This window comes from Sphaeramia orbicularis, chromosome 14 (genome assembly GCF_902148855.1).
Source record: "Sphaeramia orbicularis chromosome 14, fSphaOr1.1, whole genome shotgun sequence".
Lineage (NCBI taxonomy): Eukaryota > Metazoa > Chordata > Actinopteri > Kurtiformes > Apogonidae > Sphaeramia > Sphaeramia orbicularis.
The window spans coordinates 51,002,384-51,027,577 of NC_043970.1; the positions used below are offsets into that span (position 1 = coordinate 51,002,384).

Sequence of the window (25,194 nt, forward strand, 5' to 3'; positions counted from 1 at the left end):
CTTCTGAGTCACACATTCGGCCAATGAGGACTTTCATGCTCCTCTCCTTTACTGTCTATGCATCGTCCATTTGTTTTCTTTTCGAGACAGTATGGATACTCGATAATGTAAAATTGCACATCGTCAAATCAACATTTACAATATTATCGTAGGCGATATACATTGCCCACCTCTATCTAATACAAAGGTAAGTCTGTGGAAAAAGGATCATTTATAAGAAAACTTCTGTGACAGAGGCCTGTCTGTTTCTGTCAGAGTAGAGGAGCTTAAACATCTTGTTTTTGAGATGAAAGTGTTCAGTGTGGTGGTGAAAATAACTGCAAGTGAGGTCAACAGTGACAGACTGACATTCCAAGAGCCTTTTAACTCTGCAAATCGGTACACAGGAGAGAGAGACCTACAAATTAGGCTGTTAAATGAGTACAAGGAGAACCATACTTAGGAGGTATCTGACTTAAAAAAAATGCATATTACGGCCCTGAGAGGGTTATATACATCACATGTTGTATAGATTGAATGAATAAGTCATATGTGACAGATGTCTAAACTGTCATGTCATTTCGAAGGTCCATTTTTGTGTTCAATCTGTATCTGGTCCCAGACAATAATGCAGTCACACACTGAGCTGGTTTTTTCACATGGCCTGTCTGTTTTAACCTGGAGATCTGTGACACATGCTTTTCAGATCATGTGTCCATATTATTTGAAGCTGCTCTCATCTGGAATAAAGTTAAACCTCAGCGTGGTCTGGATCCTGCAGTTCCAGCCCATTTACAAACTTTCTTCTTTTTGTAAAAAAAAATTAAAACATAGTTTACTCCCAACTAACTATTTTTTTCAAGATGAAAATACTCTTGAGGTTTTCCAGTTCAATTTTAAAATTATACATAGTACTGAACCAGCACTTGTAAGAGTTTTAAAAGACATTTTTTTAATCACTGACTGCGGCCATTGTGTTGTTTTTAACTTTTATATTTGACTGCTGCTTTTGACACTGTTAACCACCATATCCTGATTTCTCATTTGGAGCAGTGGGTGGGCATAAAGGGGATGGCACTGAAATGGATCAGGTCCTACCTATCAGCCTTGGAGACTTTGTATCTTCCACTGCCTCCCTCTCATTTGGGGTCCCACAGGGATCTATTTTTGGCCTTCTTTTTTCTTCCTTTTATTTATTTCCTCTTGACTTGATACTGAGGAAACATGGAATGTCATTTCATTGTTATGTTGATGACACTAAATCTATGTTCCCTTAAACAGAAAAGACTCTTTTCCATAAAACCGCTGCTCAGATGTCTTGATGACATAAAGGACTGAATGGCTTTAAACTTCTAAATTTTTAATGAAAGAAACACAGAAGTGATGGGGTTTTTCAGCCTCTCTATTACACCTCCAGAATGCTGGGGCAGAGACAAGTCCACTATTAAAACATGGGGGTTCCAGATGATGCGTTCTGAAAGGTTGACAATCTTACCAAGGCTGAGGTGAACACAAGCTTTTTTTAGTTGAGGCAGTTGCAAAAATAAAGCTACTTTGAAACTGCAATGCACACCTTTGTTCCCACTAGGCTGGATTATTGCACTGCTCTTTATGTCAGGGTTAGTGCGTCATGAGCCATTTTTTCCCCCATTTAAGCTTCGCTCCATTGGTTGTCTATACATTCTAGGATTTATTTGAGAATTCTTTTATTTACTTATGAAGCCCTAAATGGTCTCACCCCACCTTATATCACTGAACCTCAACCATCCCATTCCCTCAGGTCAGTTGACCAGCTTCTCCTGGTGCTGGTGCTGTTCCAAAACATTGGACCGACTTTTCTCTGCACACTTTAGAGGCCTCCTCCTTTTCTATTTGTGAGTCTTTTCATAAAACTTATGTTTTTTTTGTTAGCTTTCAACATCACATATGATGTTGATTTATTTCATTTTTTTTTTTAATTTACCTCTATTTCTAATGTTTTTTTTTTATATTGGCTCATTTATACTTTGTATTTTACTCTATTTTATGTATTTTAATGTGCTTTGTGTATTTTGTGCACTATGTATTTCGTATTTCATGACTTTTAAGTTGTTTTTTTTTTTGTTTTTGCTTTTTTTTTCCTGTACAGCATTTTGGCCCTGTTGTTTTAAAGTGTTTCATAAATAAAGTTGGGTTGGATTTGACCAAGACTTCAAAGAGGGTGCACTTTCTTTTTCACTCAATTTTTTCTGAATATGTGATGATAAACATTTTTAAAAAACAAACATAAAAAACGTTTTCATTCCCCTGACTTCTTCCAAATAGATAAATGCATGTCGTCATCTTCATTACAATACGTTCACATAAAGGTATTGAAAAAATAACCAATCAGCATGACTCTGGGGGGTCATAATACTTACACGTGATGTTTTACATGACGTGGGTGTACGACATGAGCTCATATATTCTATGTGACAACAGACAAACTGCAGACCAACTCTGCCTGGGGTTTAACATGTTTTCTGTTGTCATGATAAAATGCATGTGAATGTTTTCATCTATGATTGTGAACTCAATGAGATTGTCAGAAATGATGCATATGTCCTGTTTTAGTGTGGGGGTTGATGGGAGTTTGAGATTTGAATGCTGAATATAATTATATATATATATATATATATATATATATATATATATATATATAAATATATATATATATATACACACACATATAAATATCTAAAAATTCCAAACTTATAAAAGGTTCCCTTCAGGTTCCCTCTTAGTTTGACGTGGGTTTCATGAATGTTTCTCTAAAATGTCAGGAATTCAGACCAACACAACTGTTGGACCACAGTACAGAGGATTACTGGAACTTGTATTGTCTGCTATTCCTATTACTCTGCCATGTTTTGTCTTTCTTTACATTAATGGGGTCATGCTCTTCACACTGAGGAGTAAACCAGTGTTACGTGAGACCTGCCGTTACATTCTTTTATATAATCTCCTTTTTGCAGACACTTTACACCTCACATTGAGTCAGTTATTATATTTTCTGACTATCAGAATCAGGCTGACTTATCCTCTGTGTGGTGTTCTCATCATGTTTGCCCATCTCTTCAGTGACATCTCTCCTCTAACACTAGTGGTGATGTCTTTAGAGAGATATGTAGCTGTTTGCTACCCACTGAGACACTCTACTGTTGTCACCAGCAGAAATACAGCAGTTGCTATTGTTGTGATTTGGGCCTTCAGTTCATTAAATGTTCTTACTCGACTTGTTTTACTGTTAGATTTTCCGTTTGAAAACCTGCAGACTCTGCAGATGACAGCCATGTGCTCTGCTCAAGCTATGTTTCTCAATCCAGTGTCTGAACAATATGACCAAGCCTACAAATATTTTCTGTTTGTATCAGCTGGTGTTACAGTCATTGCTTCATTTATTGGTGTAACAATAGCAGCCACGTCAGCCTCCACAGACAAAGCTTCAGCCCATAAGGCTCGTAAAACTCTGCTTCTACATCTGTTTCAGCTCGGCCTCAGTCTCTTCTCAACCCTATACAATCCACTGGTCAGAGAGATTTCAATGGTTGTGGACAGAATAAGAGCTCTGCATATGCAAACTGCTCTTTATGTTGTGGTTATTATGCTCCCTAGATGTCTGAGTGCTCTGATCTATGGTATTAGAGACAACACCATCAGACCCATCCTCATGTATTATCTGTGCTGTCAGAGGAAGTTTTCAGTCGTCCTGAAAGAAGCTGAGGTCTGAACTTAGAATATTAGCAATAATCAGGTTTTATAAGAAAACTGATTTTGTTGATCATCTTGACTACAGATGAATTGTACATGTCTATGGCAGTAGTTTACTTGAATTGTATGAAAACTAAATTATAGAGAATATCTTCATAGATATGCCTTTATGACTCGGAATTTCAAGAGGATTTGTCATTTTTCATAATGTTTCCACAGAAAAATAGGGATAAAGTATGTTTTTTGCAAGGGTCTAGTGGATAGAAACATTGCCCTTATAAGAAGGAGCAATGAGTTTCTTCTCCTTCCAGATCTGTTACTATTGTTCTCCTGGATTCACATTTTACAATGATGTTAAGAAAATTATTCAGAATGAAACAAATACATTATTACATTATTACATTACATAATGTTTACTCCACATAAATCGCAAAAAATCACTCTTATACTAGAGGTGGGCAACATGGGCAAAAAAATGTCTCAATTATTTTTAAAAATTTCCCAGTAACGATAATCTAACAATATCCTTTATAATGTGAATTTCTTTCTTTCTTTTTTTTTTTTTTTTTTTAACAAAAAATGCTGTAAAACTCTACTTGCTTACCAGGACATTTATGGATAGACACAGCGTTTCAGAACAACAGCTCTTGTTTGTTTTTAAACTGCTTCATACATCTTCTGCAAAACATGAGGGGGGGGGTATGTACGTGGGGTAGGGGCAGTAGTTACATACGTGGGTGTGTGGTCCACAACTAACATACCTAATGCTTGGGGTGAAACGAAAGTGAAACCTAACAGGCTTTCAACATCCGACTCCGGCTTCTAGGTGTCTATTCTACAGCAGATATTACACAAAATATTCACAACTTCTAACCTGTATCCACTGTGTTATGGAAAAATAATACTCTACTAATTCGTCTTCAAAAAAGAAGGGTCAGTTCAAGCGTTCAGTGTCAAAGAAATCACTTTATTTGGAGCTCCATAGAAAGAGATATCACTCAGACAAAAGACTGAGACGGTCTGAACCCAAAAATACAAATCACAATGTAGTCTTCTGTCTCCCATGAGAAAATGATGTGTCGAAAGTGTTTTGGTTAGTGTCAGGAACTTAGAGATATGACCCCTGTGAGAAATGTTGGTTTGGCCTTCTACCTCAGTCTGCAGTTACAGAGGATCCCCACCCTGTGGAAGACATCTTGTCTTGTCCCTGTCCCCAAAAAGAGACATCCAGTGGACTTTAATGACTACAGGCCTGTAGCCCTCACCATAATGAAGACACTTGAAAGGCTGGTCCTCTCCTGTCTAAGTCCCAGTGTGAGGATGTACATGGATCCTCTACAGTTTGCATACCAGCCTAACATCGGTGTGGATGATGCTCTCATCCACATGTTACAGAGGGCCCAGGCACACCTGGACACCTCGGATGCAGCTGTGAGGATCATGTTTTTTGACTTTTCAAGTTCCTTCAACACGATCCAGCCAGGGCTGCTTGGTGTGAAGCTGAGAGAGATGCAGGTGGAGTCATGGATGGTCTCCTGGATCATGGACTACCTGACCTGCAGACCACAGTATGTGACACTGCAGAACTTTCTTTTTGACTCGTTTTTTTCTGAATATGTGAGGATAAACATTTTTAAAAACCAAACAAAAAAATCTTTCATTCCCCTGACTTCTTCCAAATAGATAAATGCATGTCCTCATCTTTGTTACAATATGTTCACATAAAGCAGTGGTTCTTAACCTGGGTTCGATCGAACCCTAGGGGTTCGGTGAGTCAGTCTCAGGGGTTCGGCAGAGGTCAAGATACACACTCAACTCATTAGTCAGGTGTGTGTGTCGGGCTAGGTCCGTGTATGTAAACAAACGGCTTCGGAGACTCTTTCTCTGATTGACATCCAATATACGCAGTGTATTGTTGTTGCTTATAGCACTACAACACAATCCAGAAGTGTTTATAATCTCTTCCACTTGTCTGACGATGAATTATTTGAGTATTTTTCACATCGTTGTTATGACTTTTGCTACTTCCTGTTAACCACGGAGGCAGCCATGTGTAGCGTTTGTTTACATTTTCGGTCACCGCACTGGTCAGTTACAATCATGTGACGACCGACGCACTGTCGCGGACGGAGAAATCATATTACGCTAAAGCCGAGCTAGCGCCGTAATAAGGATGCTGGACATAAAAACGAAGAAAAGGAACAGACTTTGCTGTGAAAATGACAAGAGAGTGGCACTTGCCAAGGTGAAGCCACGCATTTCTGAACTGGTCTCTCAAAGGCAACAGCAGAAGTCACACTGATTTGCAGTATATATATTCATTATTATTGTAGCCTGATGGAAATTAGGTGATGGGTGTGTGTTAAAATGTTAAAAATGATAAATAGCATAAATACAATAAGTTCATTATTGGAATACAAAAATTAAAACCATTTCAGTGTGGTAGTATTAAAAAAGGTTATGTCTTTGTGAAAAGGTATGTAATTTGTTGTGAGTTCATGCCCTGTATTGGTTTTGTTCTTTGAACACAGTGATGTTAATGCACGGTTCATTTTGTGCACCAGTAAAACATATACCTGTGTCTTGAATTTGAAAAAAAATCATATTTTACTTTTTAATAAAGAAGGGTTCAGTGAATGTGTATATGAAACTGGTGGGGTTCAGTACCGCCAACAAGGTTAAGAACCACTGACATAAAGGTATTGAAAAAATAACCAATCAGCATGATTCTTGGGGTCATAATACTCACACGTGATGTTTTACATGAGGTGGGTGTACGACATGAGCTCATATATTCTATGTGACAACAGACAAACTCTGCAGACCAGCTCTGCCTGGGGTTTAACATGTTTTCTGTTGTCATGATAAAATGCATGTGGATGTTTTTCATCTATGATTGTGAACTCAATGAGATTGTCAGAAATGATGTATATGTCCTGTTTTAGTGTGGGGGTTGATGGGAGTTTGAGATTTGAATGCTGATTTATATATAAAGCATCCAAACGTATTAATACAAAACAAAGCCTTCAGGTTCCCTCTTAGTTTGACGTGGGTTTCATGAATGTTTTTCTAAAATGTCAGGAATTCAGACCAACACAACTGTTGGACCACAGTACAGAGGACTACTGGAACTTGTATTGTCTTCTATTCCTATTACTCTGCCATGTTTTGCCTTTATTTACATTAATATATTAATATTAATATATATATATATATATATATATATATATATATACATTAATAATATTATTACATGCTCTTCACACTGAGGAGTAAACCAGTGTTACGTGAGACCTGCCGTTACATTCTTTTATATAATCTCCTTTTTGCAGATGATTTACACCTCACACTGAGTCAGTTATTATATTTTCTGAGTTTCAGAATCAGGCTGACTTATCCTGTGTGTGGTGTTCTCATCATGTTTTCCTTTCTCTTCAATGACATCTCTCCTCTAACACTAGTGGTGATGTCTTTAGAGAGATATGTAGCTGTTTGCTACCCACTGAGACACTCTACTGTTGTCACCAGCAGAAATACAGCGGTTGCTATTGTTGTGATTTGGGCCTTCAGTTCATTAAATGTTCTTACTCGACTTGTTTTACTGTTAGATTTTCCGTTTGAAAACCTGCAGACTCTGCAGATGACAGCCATGTGTTCTTCTCAAGCTATGTTTCTCAATCCAGTTTCTGAAAAATATGACCAAATCTACACTTATTTCCTGTTTGTATCAGCTGGTGTTACAGTCATTGCTTCTTTTATTGGTGTAACAATAGCAGCCACGTCAGCCTCCACAGACAAAGCTTCAGTCCATAAGGCTCGTAAAACTCTGCTTCTACATCTGTTTCAGCTCAGCCTCAGTCTCCCCTCAACCCTATACAATCCATTGTTCATAGCTATTTTGGTGGTTATGGACAGAATAAGAGCTCTGCATATGCAAACTGCTCTTTATGTTGTGGTTGTTATGCTCCCTAGATGTCTGAGTGTTCTGATCTATGGTATTAGAGACAACACCATCAGACCCATCCTCATGTATTATCTGTGCTGTCAGAGGAAGTTTTTAAGTATCCTGAAAAAACCCGAGGTCTCAATTTAGAATACTAACAATAATTAGGTTTTATAAGAAAACTGATTTTATGGGGGAAAAAAATTGTTTGCAAGAAAACTTCTGTGACAGAGGCCTGTCTGTTTCTGTCAGAGTAGAGGAGCTTAAACATCTTGTTTTTGAGGTGAAAGTGTTCAGTGTGGTGGTGAAAATAACTGCAAGTGAGGCCAACAGTGTGACAGTTTTCCATGTGTGCTGTCCAAATAGCTCCATGGCAAAAACAATTGACTCTTTGAATGTGTTCAATCTGTATCTGGTCCCAGACAATAATGCAGTCACACACTGAGCTGGTTTTTTTCACATGGCCTGTCTGTTTTAACCTGGAGATCTGTGACACATGCTTTTCAGATCATGTGTCCATATTATTTGAAGCTGCTCTCAGCTGGAATAAAGTTAAACCTCAGCGCGGTCTGGATCCTGCAGTTCCAGCCCATTTACAAACTTTCTTCTTTTTGTAAAAAAAAAAAAAAAAATTAAAACGTAGTTTACTCCCAACTAACTTCTTTAATATGAAAATACTCTTGAGGTTTTCCAGTCCAGTTTTAAAATTATACATAGTACTGAACCAGCACTTGTAAGAGTTTTAAAAGACATCTTTTTAATCACTGACTGTGGCCATTGTGTTGTTTTTAACTTTAAATATTTGACTGCTGCTTTTGACACTGTTGACCACCATATCCTGATTTCTCATTTGGAGCAGTGGGTGGGCATAAAGGGGATGGCACTGAAATGGCTCAGGTCCTACCTATTAGCCTTGGAGACTTTGTATCTTCCACTGCCTCCCTCTCATATGGGGTCCCACAGGGATCTGTTTTTGGCCTTCTTCTATTCTCCTGTTATTTCCTTTTAACTTGATACTGAGGAAACACAGGATGTCATTTCATCGTTATGCTGATGACACTAATATCTGTGTTCCCCTAAATAGAAAATGCGCTTTTCTATAAAACCGCTGCTCAGATGTTTTGATGACAAAAAGGATTTAATGGCTTTAAACTTCTAAATTTTTAATGAAAGAAACACAGAATTGATGTTTTTTTTTTTTTTCAGCCTCTCTATTACACCTCCAGAATGCTGGGGCAGAGACAAGTCCACTATTAAAACATGGGGGTTCCAGATGATGCATTCTGAAAGGTTGACAATCTTATCAAGGCTGTGGTGAACACAAGGTTGTTTTTAGTTGAGGCAGTTGCATAAATAAAGCTACTTTGAAACTGCAATGCACACCTTTGTTACCACTACAGGTAGGGATGGGAATCATTAAGAATTTAACGATTCCAATTCCATTATCGATATTGCTTATCGATCCAATTCCTTATCGATTCTCTTACCATACCAAACCATACCATACCAACTTTATTTATAAAGCACTTTAAGAACTTTACAGCAGGCCAAAGTACACCAAAACATGAAACAAGGGATTAAATAAGTAAATAAAACTAGTGATAACACAGGGTGTTAAGCGGGCTAAGAACAACAAAATACAACCATCATAAAAACAAAGACAAATTAAAATCTATAAAGAACAGCATAAAAAAACAGACATGTCACTCACTGATTAAAAGCTAATGAGAAAAAGTGCATTTTTAGATGTGATTTAAAGACAGGTACAGACTGAGCCTGTCTAACATCTAAAGGCAACTGGTTCCACCACTTTGGGGCGACAACAGAAAAGGCACGGTCCCCACGAAGCTTCTTTTCAGTTTTTGGAACCACAAGCTGCAGCTGGTCTGCTGACCTGAGAGCACGAGAGGGGGCGTAGGGGTGGATCAGGTCAGACAGGTAGGAGGGGGCCAGGCCATTCACACATTTAAAAACAAATAGAAGAATTTTAAAATCAACTCTAAAATGCACTGGTAACCAATGGAGTGAAGCTAAAACTGGTGAAATATGTTGATGTTTCCGTGTCCCTGTTAAAAGCCGAGCTGCAGCGTTTTGGACCAGCTGCAGTCAGGAAAATGCATTTTCACTCAGCCCGGCATAAAGTGCATTACAATAGTCAAGTCTAGTAGTTACAAAAGCATGGATCACAGTTTCAAACAGATCCCTGAGCAGAACTGATTTTACTTTTACAAGCTGTCTTAAGTGAAAGAAACTGGACTTGACCACACCACTAATTTGTTGGTCGAGTTTAAGATTGGGGTCCATTTTAACATCCAAATTTGACATGACCGGTTTAACCGAATGTGATAAGGAACCCAGGTCAATAAGAGCTGTGTGATTTGAAACACTGGGGCCAAAAACCATCACTTCTGATTTGTCCTGGTTTAGATTCAGAAAATTCAATGACATCCAAGATTTAATGTCATCAATACAGTCCAAGAGGGGTTTTATCACTTGTGGGTCATCCTTCTTAAAAGGTAAATAGATCTGACTGTCGTTTGCATAAAAATGGAACGCAATGCCATGTTTCCTCAGGATGGACCCTAAAGGGAGCATATAAAGAGAAAATAACAAAGGTCCAAGGATGGATCCTTGTGGTACCCCACATGACAGGGGGGCAGAAGAGGAAGTAAATTCACTAAAGTGAAGACAGAAGGATCTCCCAGTCAAATAATGCCTGAACCAGTCCAGAGCTGAACCCCGAATTCCCACCCAGTGTTCCAGTCGGGAGAGGAGGATCCCATGGTCAACAGTGTCGAAGGCGGATGTCAGGTCAAGCAGCACCAGAACAACAAAAAGGCCAGCATCAGTTGAAATAAAAATGTCATTAAAAACCCGTAAGAGAGCAGACTCCGTGCTGTGAAGATTTTTAAAACCAGACTGAAAAGTTTCTAAAATACCGTGCTCATCTAAAAATGATTTCAACTGAATAAAAACAATTTTCTCCAGGATCTTTGAGATGAACGGGAGTTTAGAGATAGGCCTGAAATTTGACAGTGCTGCAGAATCAAGGCCAGTTTTTTGAAGCAAGGGATGCACCACTGCATGTTTAAAATGAGCAGGGACAACACTGGATGACAAACTACTGTTTAAAATCAATTGGACAGCAGGTGCTATAGTTTCAAAAACCTCCTTAAAGAGACGCGGAGGTAGTGGGTCATCTGGAGAACCTGCGGCCTTCAACTGAGCAACAATGTTTTTTTAATTCTGGGAAAGTTACAGGCTCAAAGTCATTAAAAACAGCACAACAGGGGACATGCACGGAGGGGTCATGAGAAGGAGGCATTATTTGTGTCCTTATAGTTTCAACTTTGTTTACAAAGAATGAAAGAAACTTCTGACATGTTTCAGAAGAATACTCTATGCACGCAGGCTGAGGGACATTTAAAGCCAAGTCATTAGTCTTAAAAAGCACATGAGGCGTGGCGATTATTTGTAACAATCTCAGAGAAATACCTTGTTCTTGATAATTTTACAGTTGATTGATAATGGCGCCAGCTTTCTCTTAGAATTTGAAAAGACACTTCCAGTTTATCTTTTTTTCATTTGCGCTCAGTTTGTCTGCATTCTCGCCTGGCAGCGCGAGTATTCTCATTTAACCAAGGCTCCAGTTTAGGTTTAGATGACCTTATTTTAACTGGAGCCACAGACTCTAGCACAGCCTGGCAGATCGAATAAAAACTAGAGGATAGCTCCTCGGTATCAGTGCAAATACACTGGTCAAAATTAACAGTAAAAGCGGCAGCACACTGAGCAGCAGTGGAAGCAAGCCCGGATTAACCATATGGGCAACTGGGCAATTGCCCAGGGGCCCGCGATGTCTGAAGGGCCCTGGGTAGCTCGGGCATAACGAAAATATCTGGTTATCTTTTGCTTATAAATGAAACTGTCCGCTGTCCGGAGCTATTGCACTGCACAGAAACCCTGCTCCTGCTGTCTGTGACCGTGAGCTGAGACCCTCTCCTCATTGGTCAGTCCAAAAAGCAAATCAGCTGTGACGCAAATCAACGTGCGTGCACTGAGCGGGATGTGAGACGTCAAGAACTATGCGACATACGTACGCGAATCAAAACGATGTTTACATTGCACTTACTTTAACTCTCTTGTTGAATTCTGAGGTGACAAGTGGATTTCTGTTTAACTCTTTCTCCGCCAATGACGAGATTATCCGTCAATCCGTGTTTTCACTGTTATGCTATAGTTGGAGGTGTTGCGGATCATGTGAAATACTTTCCTTAGTCCAAAAACAAACTATTAAGCAGTTTTTTCGGAAAAATGAAAGACCGGGTTTAACGTTCTCGCACTGGAGTCTCCGTATCCCATGGCAACGCATCCAGCGTCAGTCACTGAATGAGGAAGTGCAGACTGTGCAGGAACCGCGTGCAGTTTCAAAAGCCTTAAAGATGATTATGGAGACAGAGTCTGACAGTTCAATATGTGATGGAGCTACAGAAGAACCATTTAGAGACAGGAACGGAGAAACAGAAGGTGAGGGAGACGGACACGGAATACGGGAAACACGGAGCGGCTCAGGTCCGACACGGAGATGGGATGGGGGGGGGGGGGTGTCACGGAGCGACACAGAAAAAATGACAGACAGGAGGAAGAGAAAAGAGACATTTCTAGGGGACATTCAAGGAGAAGACAGACAACCAGACGTGGGACAAGACAAAGTACAGTGTTCATCTGTTAGAGTGAGTTCAGATTCAGACTGAGGACACAGATGTGGTTCAGCTCCATAATGTCAGCGGGGACAGAGGTAAGACACTGTTTGATTTAGCTTTTGTATGAAATAAATAAATAAATACATATATTCATGCAAAGATAAATAACTACATGTCCATATAATTATTTACAGATCAAACACAGCAGGTGGTCCAACAGGAGGATGTGGTACAGCCAAGCAAAGGCCAGAAATCTGCAGTATTTAGTGAATTTGTTTCTTTTTTTCTTGAAAATGAGGAATATTGAAGTGTTTATATCAAAAAACTAAACTAATATGTTGTTACTTATAACTGATGTATGTCAAAGTGTAAAGTTTAGAAGGAACCTGGTGCTTTAGAAGATGTTTGGTCTAAAGTTTGGTGTGGATTCCACTAACATTTTGTGGAATGATGGGATATCTTAGAGCTGTTTGTTATTATTATTGTTGTTATAATTATTTTATTTTGTGATTTTGAATACAGTGTTACTGTTGGTAAAGAAGAAAGAGTCAAAAAAGTAAATAGGAAATCAGTTTTATCTTGAAAATCAATGTCTTCAAAAAAAATTCAATTTTCTCAGTTTTTTGCTCTAAATTCATTTTTTTCCTGAAAATGACCAATATTCAAATATTCATATCTCACGAACGAATGAAGATAGAATAAAATCGTTTTTTTGTGTTTAAAAGTTGAAGTTCTGTTCTTTCTTTTGATGTATTCAGTGTTCACATACTCCTAACACAACATTTTCAGTCAGCCTCCAAAGATGAGTGAAAATGACCAAAAAGGCTGGCGCTGGCTACCAACTCACTGGAAAATGCTCTGGCGGGAAAGAGTTAAAATTCATATCTGAGTCTATCAGATTATGTTTGTGTTTTGTCTGTGGGCTTTTTCTGACGATTCAATACATTTGTGTTGGCAAAAAGTGTTCTTAAATATATACTGGATACTTTGGAAATGGTTTCTTATTTATTTTTTGTGAAAATGGAGGACACTTCCCTCTCTTTCTAATGTAGTGGATCAATTTTAGATTATACTGATGCTAATGTGTTTTGTTTTCATATCATCATATACAAGTGAGTGGCCTTGACAAGAGGCTATAGTGGTGCACTTGTAGTTCTACGAGCATTTACACATTTGTACATCAAAATGCATTTGATGATAGTTAGATATTGAAGTTTGGGGTATATTTACATATATTCCTGGAACTTATTCTGTATTTTGCCAGATTATAGGGATCCTGGGGTTGTGATGATGGGGCCCTTGAATATTGTTGCCCAGGGTACAATGAAGTGTTAATCTGGCCCTGAGTGGAAGGGTTAAGTACCCGACAGCGGCGTGCTGGAGCACACGGTTTGGCCATTACGCACGGCAGTGAAATGTCAAAAATCACAGGCATATGGTCAGAAAACACAGCATCAAGTATTACAAGATTCTCGACAGACAAATTAAAAGTTAAAACAAGGTCAAGCGTGTGCCCACGCTCCTGCGTGGGGCCGGACACACACTGCACCAAACCAAAAGAGTCCAAAAGAATTAAGAAGTCTTTCACCAATGGCTTCTCAGGGCAGTACACATGAATGTTAAAATCTCCAACAATTAAGAGCTTATCATATTTCAGCATCACGTCCGCAAGGAAGTCAGAAAAGTCACTGATAAAATCCTTGTTGTATTTAGGAGGTCGGTAGACGACTGCATCAGGATGGGAACAGGACGAGACAGTTCAAAAAGGCACAGTTCAAAGCTGGCATAAGTGGAAGACACTGTTAATTGCTTGCATTTAAACATTTGCTTATAAACAGTTGCGATTCCCCCTCCACGGCCTGATAACCTCGGAGAGTTGAAGAATGAGCAGGTAGGCGGCAAAAGTTCTGACAGCACACTGGACTCACCAACATTTATCCAGGTTTCAGTCACGCATAGGAAATCCAATCCATGGGACGTGAAGAAGTCCTTGAAAATAAAGGTTTTAGTCCCCAGCGATCGGGCATTCACCACAGCAACCCTAATAGCATCTGAAGCTGAAGCGTTAGCAGGGGCACTAGCCACCTGCACCCGGACAGGTAGCCGGAGATTGTGAGGATTCACTCCGCGTTGGAGAACGCGCGGGGACGGGAGGCGACGACACAGGGATCCGTCTTCCAAGCCGATGAGAGGAACCAGGCAGGGGGCGATTGGATCCAGCACTCGCCATGGAGCAAGCCGAGCAACATGCTCCACAGCCTGTGGAGAACATGCCAAGATGGCCTTTAGTTTTACCAGCCGGCTGTTGCGTCTTCCCCTGCGCAAACGGCGCCTTCTGCGCAGAGGTGGGGCCGGGATACGGAGCAGGTAAGATGGGACTCCATGTAGGAATGGGGCCTGATAAGAATTTTGCCCATCCTGCTGAAAGTTCACAATATTGTTGGCTGCTGGCCACAAATCCAGAAGTGTCTGACGATCATGTACAAATACAGGTAAAACATTTGCAGTGACAGTTGATAAAAACCATAAAACAACTAAAAGTGCGGGCAGTGACAGACGGCAGGCCAAACACACTGGCGCCATCTTGACTCCCTACTCCCTCTTATCGATTCGCATTGGGTGAGGGAATAAAAGAGTACAAACGGGTGTGTTTGCATTAACTGTCTTTTATATTTCCATCTCTGCACAGAAAATTTAACATATACAGTATGTACAAATAATAACAACAGATGACGCCGGCCTGGTTGGGGGGGATTGAAACTAAAGACGCTTTACTAATTCCTCTATTGCCACATTTCTACTACGTGGAGCCGATTCGACTCGGCTTGTCTCCCATTGTTGTGCACCTCATTTCCTTTCCCTTCTTACCTTCAGAAACTTGTATTTGAGGAGTTACAACATTTGTTGCCCGCACCAGAACCGGCCCGGCGTTCACTCTGCTGCTACATTCACAAGCGCCGCTGAGTAGAGTATCAAATACGTGACATTCCTGTAAATGAATCACATGCTTTGGACAAATGTCTGAGGATATTGGAGGGATTCCACCCTTTTGAAGACATGGAAGCTTTGACAGTGTTCCAAGTAAGTGGACCTGGTGTCATCTTTTTAGACCGTTTCTGCCTCAACGCCATGTTGGCTACGCTCTGACCAAAACAATGCAGCGTACGTGTGACGTCATTGCGCATGCACAACGAAGGCGGAATTGATAAGCAGAATCATTAAGCAGGCAGGCAAACGATTCCAAGGAATCGAGATACTGGGAACCGGTTCTCAAAAAAGAACTGATTCTTGATTCCCATCCCTAACTACAGGGCTCTTGACTAACTTTTTGACTTAGGAGCACTGGTGCTCCCAACTCCAAAAAGTTGGGCGCACCAGCTAAAATCTAGGCGCATCACTATAAAGGTGGGGCCAAAGCAAAACTCTTGTGGATATATCAAGTAATACCCTTACTAATCAATGTTAACAACCTGGAATAAGGTGTTTGAATAGATTACAAAAGAAAAAAACATAATTCTGCTGCATTAACGTCCTATATTGATTGGTAGAAAAGAACTTTGTGGTATTCTAGGTGGTTCTTAGGGATGGAGGACAAATCACACAATTTGTTACAGCCAACTGTTTTATTCCACAGATTTTCAGTCATCAATGATGATGTCAACTTAACTGATGACAAGGGATGTAACGATATGAAAATTTCATATCACGGTTATTGTGACCAAAATTATCATGGTTATCATTATTATCGTGGTATTGTTGAAATGTGTTCAAAATGTTCATAAAGTACTAATACACACACTGAAATAATATAACCAACTTGTATTTTGAAAAAAACTAATAAAGTAACATGCACACTATACTTCTGTTGCAGAAACATTAAAGTAATAACATGTAAACAACAAACATACAAATGTGATTTAAGTTGGCACCTTATGGACACGAGATATCTGCAGCAGGGGTGGAACTCATAGGATTTGATCAATATTAATGCCATTATCAGTTCTGCTTATCAATCCAATTCCTTATCAATTCTCCTATTGATTCCTGAGGTGTTTTTGAGTGTGAAAAAAAGTAGTTGGACAGGTCATAGAGGAGTTTGTTTGAACATTTTCCAGATCAAATCATTCACAGTGTCACACATATCCACTATTGTACACACCAACAGAAAGTGAAACAGCCATATTTTCCTGAACTGTTTCATGAACAAATGTAAATATTCTGAACAAATGAAGATTTTAAAACATGTTAGGCTGATCTGATCCAGACTAATCAGTGGTGATTTGATCCAGACTGGTCAGTGGTTCAGTCCTGGTCAGTGACAGACCAATCCCAACAGTGTCATATGGTCCAGTTCCTCTGGAGGTCAGTCAGTGGATTTCCTGTTGAATGTCCTTCAGTTCATAAAGCCTCCTCTCCTTTGGTTTTTACACACATCATGTGTCTTTGTACAGTTGAAGTTCACTCATTTGGGCTCATTTGAACTGACAGGAGTTTGTCCTGAGTATCTATATTCAGACGGTTTCAATGTTGGGTGAGGCTCTGAATCAGTAGGGGCTGGGGAGGGGTTAACACTCTGTCCGCTCACTTGCTAGAAACGGACTGAGTCCGTGCACGTGCTTGTTCGGACCGACCCGCAGTCGGACGGACCGGGTCCGTGTGCGCGCTCCGACGGACTGGGTCCATGCTGGAGCCCCTATCCCCGAATCTCTGGAGCTCTGTCCGTGCAGGTGCCTTCCGCCATGTTTTCAGAGGCCAAACATTACAAACTGCGCACACACACCTGGACTGCAGCTGCTCCTTCAGGAAATGAACAGTACCGTGAGTTTTCTAGGTGCGGTAATTGAACACGGTTATCATAATAATTAGAATTTAAACGGTAAAACTAACCGTCGGAAATATTACCGCAGTTCATCATTATACCAGTGATCATTACATCCCTAGTCGCACCAGTGCGAACGTGATTTCAAATGAAGTCGCACGTCCAAAATTATTGGTGCACATGCGCCCATTTCGGTCGCGATCAAGAGCCCTGGACTAGGCTGGATTACTGCCCTGCTCTTTATGTCAGGGTCAGTGCGTCATGAGACATTTTTTCCTCCATTTTAGCTTCGCTCCATTGGTCGTCTATACATTCTAGGATTTATTTTAAAATTCCTTTATTTATTTATGAAGCCCTAAATGGTCTCACCCCACCTTATATCACTGAACCTGAACCATCCCATTCCCTCAGGTCAGTTGACCAGCTTCTCCTGGTGCTGGTGCTGTTCCAAAACATTGGACCAACTTTTCTCTGCACACTTTAGAGGCCTCCTCCTTGTCTATTTTTGAGTCTTTTCATAAAACTTATGTTTTTTTTGTTAGCTTTCAACATCACATATGTTGATTTATTTCATTTTTTTATTTACCTCTATTTCTTTTTTTTTTTTTCTCTCTGTCTTTTTTATGGGCTCAGCTGGCTGACAGGCAGCTGTCTGTACCGATAAGGCAGCAGCCGACACCAACTGCACTCCCAGTCATCATTGCCCATTTTTCGAACACCTTTGCTTGTGTATCCTCTTTTATTTGGACATTTTACCAGGGAGTATCTCACACAACTTTTTTTTTTTTTTCCTACTTGTCTTGTCCAGCGTCCTAACAGCAGAATGGTAGTCTGGCTCCTTCCGGTGCTGAACAAATTTGCTTTGCCAAGGGTAACTTCATAACGTATATGAAGCGCCCTTTGATATTCTACTGTGTCTATTATGAGTTTTGTTGAACCACATTTCGATGCCGGACCTGACATGGGGGGTGGGGGTTGGGGGGGTAGAAGAAGGGGAGAGAACAAGAGAGAAGAAGGTGGTGAAGACCAGTGACGTGCAGTGGGGTTCATGGCTGGGGAGGCACTGACTCTTTCAGAGCCAGATCTACAAATATATGGTGGTCTGAGAAACTGGAATACAGAGAGTGAGCAGAAGGAACAGCCTGGGTATATGGGCTCTGCATCAAGTCAGCATAGGTAGACTGGCAGGAACTCAACAGGAAACCTTCAAAAAGAGCCATTTCAAACTAAAAATAAAAAAAGTTTATGGTCTTACCTTTATTTGTACATGAAATGTAATCCTCCATTTTTGATGAGGTGAATTAAAGTGTATAAAAAAGAACGAAGAAGATTATAAGCGCATGAATCTGTGGACTCACAGGCGCCATCTATCATGAGGCAGGGGTACTGTTTGCCTCCCCTAGTGACTTTTTCACTGCGGTTTTATGATTAATCTGCGAGCCTAAACACATTACAGAAATACATTCCATACGTTCTGCAGATTATGGAAGGATAGAGCATATAATCAGAGTGTTTGAAAGCATTTTAACTGCGATATACAGAGGGACAGTGACACAATATTTTCATGGGGTACCAGCAGAGTTCATGAGGGGAGGAGACAGTTCTCCTGGAGGCACAGCACAGCGCTGCCTCTCCTCCCTGTATTTGAACGGAGCATGCGGAAATTCTGCTATTCTAATTGACAAAAAAAAAAAATAATAATAATAATAATAATAATAACAATATTAGATTCGAACGGAAAATGAGTTTATAGGACATACCAGCTGACAACTATCAACATTTATTATATTTTATAGGCAAGTTTTTTTTCTTTTCAAGATTGACAAGGGAGGCTCTGCCTCCCCTGCGTCCTCTGACTGCACGTCACTGGTGAAGACCCTCACAAGAAAGTACCAACAATACAAACAGCAACAACCATGGGGACAATTATAATGGTGACAATAACTACAACCAGAACTGAGTAAACTGGGCAGAAGAGAGAGAAAAAAAAAAAAAACAAACTACAAAAAAAAAAAAAAAAAAAAAAACCACAATGAGATACATAAGACCTATGAAATGAAGAATATAAGAAAACATGAACAAAATGTCATATACCACATTCGCACAAAAAATACCTATAACAAATAATACCAGTAACAAATCCACACATCATCAGTTGTTCACATTCATCTGCTGTGACAGAGTGAACCAGGCAAACAGACTGAGGTGAAGAACACAGACATGCAACCATAACCGCACTCCCTCCAAGGATCAGGGACCGACCAAGAGGGCCCCAAGGCCCGGCCATCCAGCAGACACCACAGAGAGGGGGGATTTACCTCTATTTCTAATGTTTTTTTTAATGTTGGCTCATTTATACGTTGTATTTTACTCTATTTTATGTATTTTAATGTGCTTTGTGTATTTTAAGCACTATGTATTAGGTATTTCATGACTTTTAGGTTTTTTTTTAAATTTTTGCTTTTTTTTTCCTGTACAGCATTTTGGCCCTGTTGTTTTAAAGTGTTTTATAAATAAAGTTGGGTTGGATTTGACCAAGACTTCAAAGAGGGTGCACTTTCTTTTTCACTCGATTTTTCTGAATATGTGATGATAAACGTTTTTAAAAACCAAACATAAAAAAATCTTTCATTCCCTGACTTCTTCCAAATAGATAAATGCATGTCGTCATCTTCATTACAATACTTTCACATGAAGGTATTGAAAAGATAACCAATCAGCATGACTCTTGGCGTCATAATACTTACACGTGATGTTTTACATGAGGTGGGTGTACGACATGAGCTCATATATTCTATGTGACAACAGACAAACTCTGCAGACCAACTCTGCCTGGGGTTTAACATGTTTTCTGTTGTCATGATAAAATGCATGTGAATGTTTTCATCTATGATTGTGAACTCAATGAGATTGTCAGAAATGATGCATATGTCCTGTTTTAGTGTGGGGGTTGATGGGAGTCTTCAGGTCTTCAGGTTCCCTCTTAGTTTGACGTGGGTTTCATGAATGTTTCTCTAAAATGTCAGGAATTCAGACCAACACAACTGTTGGACCACAGTACAGAGGATTACTGGAACTTGTATTGTCTTCTATTCCTATTACTCTGCCATGTTTGGTTTTTCTTTACATTAATGGGGTCATGCTCTTCACACTGAGGAGTAAACCAGTGTTACGTGAGACCTGCCGTTACATTCTTTTGTATAATCTCCTTTTTGCAGACACTTTACAGCTCACACTGAGTCAGTTATTATATTTTCTGTCTATCAGAATCAGGCTGACTTATCCTGTGTGTGGTGTTCTCATCATGTTTGCCCATCTCTTAGGTAACATCTCTCCTCTAACACTAGCAGTGATGTCTTTAGAGAGATATGTAGCTGTTTGCTACCCACTGAGACACTCTATTGTTGTCACCAGCAGAAATACAGCGGTTGCTATCATTGTGATTTGGGCCTTCAGTTCATTAAATGTTCTTACTCGACTTGTTTTACTGTTAGATTTTCCATTTGAAAACCTGCAGACTCTGCAGATGACAGCCATGTGCTCTGCTCAAGCTATGTTTCTCAATCCAGTGTCTGAACAATATGACAAAGTCTACAAATATTTCCTGTTTGTATCAGCTGGTGTTACAGTCATTGCTTCTTTTATTGGTGTAACAATAGCAGCCACGTCAGCCTCCACAGACAAAGCTTCAGCCCATAAGGCTCGTAAAACTCTGCTTCTACATCTGTTTCAGCTCAGCCTCAGTCTCCTCTCAACCCTGTACACTCCACTGGTCATAGCTATTTTGGTGGTTATGGACAGAATAAGAGCTCTGCATATGCAAACTGCTCTTTATGTCGTGGTTGTTATGCTCCCTAGATGTCTGAGTGTTCTGATCTATGGTATTAGAGACAACACCATCAGACCCATCCTCATGTATTATCTGTGCTGTCAGAGGAAGTTCTCAGTCATCCTGCAAGAAGCTGAGGTCTCAACTTAGAATATTAATAAATAAGTTTTATAAGAAAACTGATTTTGTGGGGAAAAAAATCATTTATAAAAAAACTTCTGTGACAGAGGCCTGTCTGTTTCTGTCAGAGTAGAGGAGCTAAAACATCTTGTTTTTGAGGTGAAAGTGTTCAGTGTGGTGGTGAAAATAACTGCAAGTGAGGCCAACAGTGACAGACTGACATTCCAAGAGCCTTTTAACTCTGCAATTAGATACAGAGGAGAGAGAGAATTTACCTTTTGCACATTTGGATCTTAATGAGGTTTTAAGTAGAGCTACAATATACAAAAGCAAGAAGGGGGAGTGAGACAAAAAGCACTTTGAAAAAGTAATTTATTGAAAACAACAAGTAAACTGAAATAGGCTGTTTATCAGCTGATCAAAAGTTTAAGACCGCAGGCTATAAAAGCCAAAATCTGCTCAAAATTCTCATTTTCTGTCGGGCATTCACACGGTCATGCCCAGGCCCGGACTGGCTAATCAGGAGGACCGGGACAATTCCCGGTGGGCCGGTATAATATTTAGGCCGCGAGGGCCGGAGTTCACTTTAAATATGTATTTAATATTTTATCTATTTATTTTTTGGGGGCCGGTGTTCAGTCATAGCACTGGGTTGATCAAGTAATCTGCAGCCGCTGTTCCTGGGCCCCACCCCATCTACGAGCAAACTGTTTGTTTTCTTCCTCTTATTTGCAGACACACTGTGACCTGACGTAACATGTCCATGCAAACGGTTAGTAGCTCTGTACTGTAGCTGTGGAGCAGATACCATCTGTGCTGTGTAGGCTGTGGATGGTCAGCTGTGTTTGCTGTTTTAATAAAAAGAACAAGGGTGGCACAGAGAAGGCAAGAATTAAAAAGAGGAAAGCTCTGGAAGCAAACGCAGCCAAATGTGCCAAAATCTGCAACTTTTTCACAAAAACGACCTCCGGTTGGAAACAACTAATGAGGACGATGAACCGGGTAAACCACCTTTAAAGCTAGTTAATTATGGAGTCAGTGAATTGTGTGGCATTGTGGCATGGAACATAATGTTATGCAATTTAAATAATAGTATGATGCGACGCCACAGAACTGGGAAATTGTCTTGTAGCTTCTCAGAGTCAGAAAGCAGATCCAGCAGCAGACACCAGCCATGAGCCCACAAGTCCAGAGTGGGCAGGAAGGACTGCTCAGAGAGTGAATATTATTAATAAATAGGCTCCAATGAAGAGTATGGTGTAGGCCTGTTCAGTATGAAAGGGGCTCTGAGATGCTCCAGGATTCAGCACTACATGAATGAAACTGACACCAAGGCTTTGCAAAAAAGAAGATTTGTGCTGAGAATTATGAGCATTTTTAAAATGTGATTTAGTGTCAGAAGCAGAGCCAGGAGCCAGTAGTGATGAGGGGATTGTTCCTGTCAGGATGGAAGGAAAAGGTGAGCTGTTGGAACAGACTGTGTGAACACGAATTAGTTCTACTAAAACCACTTTCTAGACCCAAACCATAGTCCTGACCTATTTTAATTTTTATTATTAAAAGTGAGACAGTAAATACATAAAGCCCACAACTGAAAGGCAATAGCATAAAGTAATATTAAATAAACCTGCATATTTGGCCAATGTAAATATCTTAATTGGTTCAGTAAGTCCAAATGTCTGTAGATTTTATTTTTTATTGTGATCCAGGTGCAGGCGAGTCTAGGGAAACTGGAGGAAGTGTGAAAGGGAGAGCAGAGTCTACTGATGACAGAGGAGCAGCTCAGCAGCACAACCCTGAACCACTAGGCACAAATAACACAGATGAAGATGAGCCTGTTGTTAGCTTTGATTGCTTTGCTCACCCTCAGTCACAGGATATACAGACAGTTTTTTCTCATCATCCTCATCAAACCCTTAATATCACTGTACCAAAAGTTTTCAATAGCAACGATGGAACAAACCGCAAGTAAGTTGTGATGGAAATCTTTTGTTGCAGAGGATACCAAAATAATAGTTATTAGAAAAAGCAGCAAGCTTTATTTATTTATTTATTTATTTTTATTCAATATTTTTATATATTCTTTCATTTCAAACATTTTAAAGGTTTGAAAAATGTTAACACTTATAAGAACAAAAATATAGATTCTGTTATTGTTGTGTTGTGAGGAATAATAATGTTGGAGATGTGGATGTGCATTCACTGTTGAAATAAATCCACATTGTGAAGCAACCTTTACTTGCGCTGAATTGGAAATATTTTAGAAAATACACTGAATTAGAAGGCTTTGTGTGTAGACCTAACATATAAGGTTAGAATTCCATGATTTTAATAATAATTGGTCGTGATCTAAAGTGGGCCGGTCTGAGGTATGAAACTCCAGGGCTGAAAATGAGTCTCAGTCCGGCCCTGGTCATGCCCTCCTGATGGCTAAAGCTAAGAAGCTTTCTCTTCTTGAACGTGGTCGGATCGTCAAGCTGCATAAGCAAGGCCTCTTGCAGCGTGCCATTGCTGCTGAGGTTGGACGCAGTAAGACAGTCATTCTAAATTTTTTGACAGATCCTGAGCATTATGGAACAAAAAAGTCAAGTGGTAGACCCAAAAAAATTACACCTGCGCTGAGACTCCCCCTTCTTGCTTTTGTATATTGTAGCTCTACTTAAAACCTCATTAAGATCCAAATGTGCAAAAGGTAAATTCTAGCTATTTTTCAACTGGTCTTAAGATTTTGATCAGGTCTGTATACACTCCGCAGAAACCTATGCGTACTTGTGTAGTCAGACCGCACTCAATGCAGACCCAAAATTACTTTGGCCGACAAGGGCCAAACACATTGCAATGGCCCAATGCGTGTCGGTTAAGAGAAAACAACTGCAAGTACAGAAATGATGCAAATTCACAAATTCAAACACAAGTCTAAACAAGGTACAAAAAAAGGAACGTGGTACAAATGAAAAAATTTGCCACAAGACACAAAAACATAATCTTCAAAATGCTCTGTAAATAGAGAAACGATGCAAAGCACAAACTGATTCAAACCACAAAAACATCTGCAAATGAAAAACACTGCATATCCAGTCACGATAACAGAAGTGCTCCAAACCTGTAGGGGGCGCTGTCAGCAGAACAGGTCAATACAGAGACACACAGGATGGAGAGAGAGACAGAGAACAACTGACTGACAGGGTTTCAAACTACAGTGGGAACAAATTGAAGTTACGGCATAGCACAATGGGACTTTTATTTGATTCTATCTGACACTAGTTTGTTGTCTCTAAATGCTGCCCCCTGCAGGTTTGGAGCACTTCCATTGTAGTGACTGGTTATGCAGTGCTTTTCGTTTGCAGATGTTTTCTTGGTTTGCATTGTTTCTTTATTTGTAGAGCATTTGATGATTATGCATTTGTTTTTGTTTCTTGCAGCGCATTTATTGCATTTGCATCACGTTTGTACCTCATTTAGACTTATGCTTGAGTTTGTGAATTTGCATCGTTTCTGTACTTGTAGCTGTTTTCTCTAACAGAAGCATTGGACTGTTGCAAAGTGTTTGGCCTAGGGATGGGAATCGAGAACCGGTTCTTTTTGAGAACCAGATCCCAGTAGCTCAATTCCTTGGAATCGTTTGCCTGCCTGCTTAACAATTCTGCTTATCGATTCTGCCTTCGTTGCGCATGCGCGATGATGTCACGCATACACTACATTGTTTTGGTCAGAATGTAGCCAACATGGTGTTGAGGCAGAAACATTCCAAAAAGACAACACCAGGTCCACTTGTAACACTTGCAAAGCTTCCATTTCTTCAGAAGGGTGGAATCCCTCCAATCTGCTCAAACATTTGTCCACAGCATGTGAACGCTTTGATACGCTACTTAGCGACGCTTGTGAATGTAGCAGCAGAGTGAACACTGAGTCCAGTTCAGGTTCTGGTGTGGGCAACAATCGTCGTAACCCCTCAAATACAAGTTTCCGAAGGTAGGGGAAAGGAAATGAGGTGCACAAGAACGGGAGAGGAATTGAGCTGAGTCAAACTGGTTCGACGTAGTGGAAATGCGGCAATAGAGGAATGAGTAAA

General features: G+C 40.0%; 3 protein-coding genes across 3 annotated transcripts; all 3 read left to right on the forward strand.

The window, feature by feature from the left end:
• Window positions 1–2,773: 2,773 nt before the first annotated feature.
• Window positions 2,774–6,665, forward strand: LOC115432659 (odorant receptor 131-2-like). Its single transcript, XM_030153568.1, has 3 exons — window positions 2,774–3,721; window positions 4,930–5,223; window positions 6,654–6,665. The coding sequence occupies exons 1-3, from the start codon at window positions 2,774–2,776 to the stop codon at window positions 6,663–6,665; spliced, it is 1,254 nt and encodes a 417-aa protein (XP_030009428.1).
• Window positions 6,666–6,782: 117 nt separating this feature from the next.
• Window positions 6,783–7,801, forward strand: LOC115432661 (odorant receptor 131-2-like). Its single transcript, XM_030153569.1, has 2 exons — window positions 6,783–6,902; window positions 6,962–7,801. Exons 1-2 carry the CDS (start codon window positions 6,783–6,785, stop codon window positions 7,799–7,801), a joined length of 960 nt encoding a protein of 319 aa, XP_030009429.1.
• A 12,391-nt stretch (window positions 7,802–20,192) lies between these two features.
• LOC115432662 (odorant receptor 131-2-like) lies at window positions 20,193–21,152 on the forward strand. The gene has a single exon (XM_030153570.1). It carries the CDS (start codon window positions 20,193–20,195, stop codon window positions 21,150–21,152), a length of 960 nt encoding a protein of 319 aa, XP_030009430.1.
• The last annotated feature ends 4,042 nt before the right edge of the window (window positions 21,153–25,194 follow it).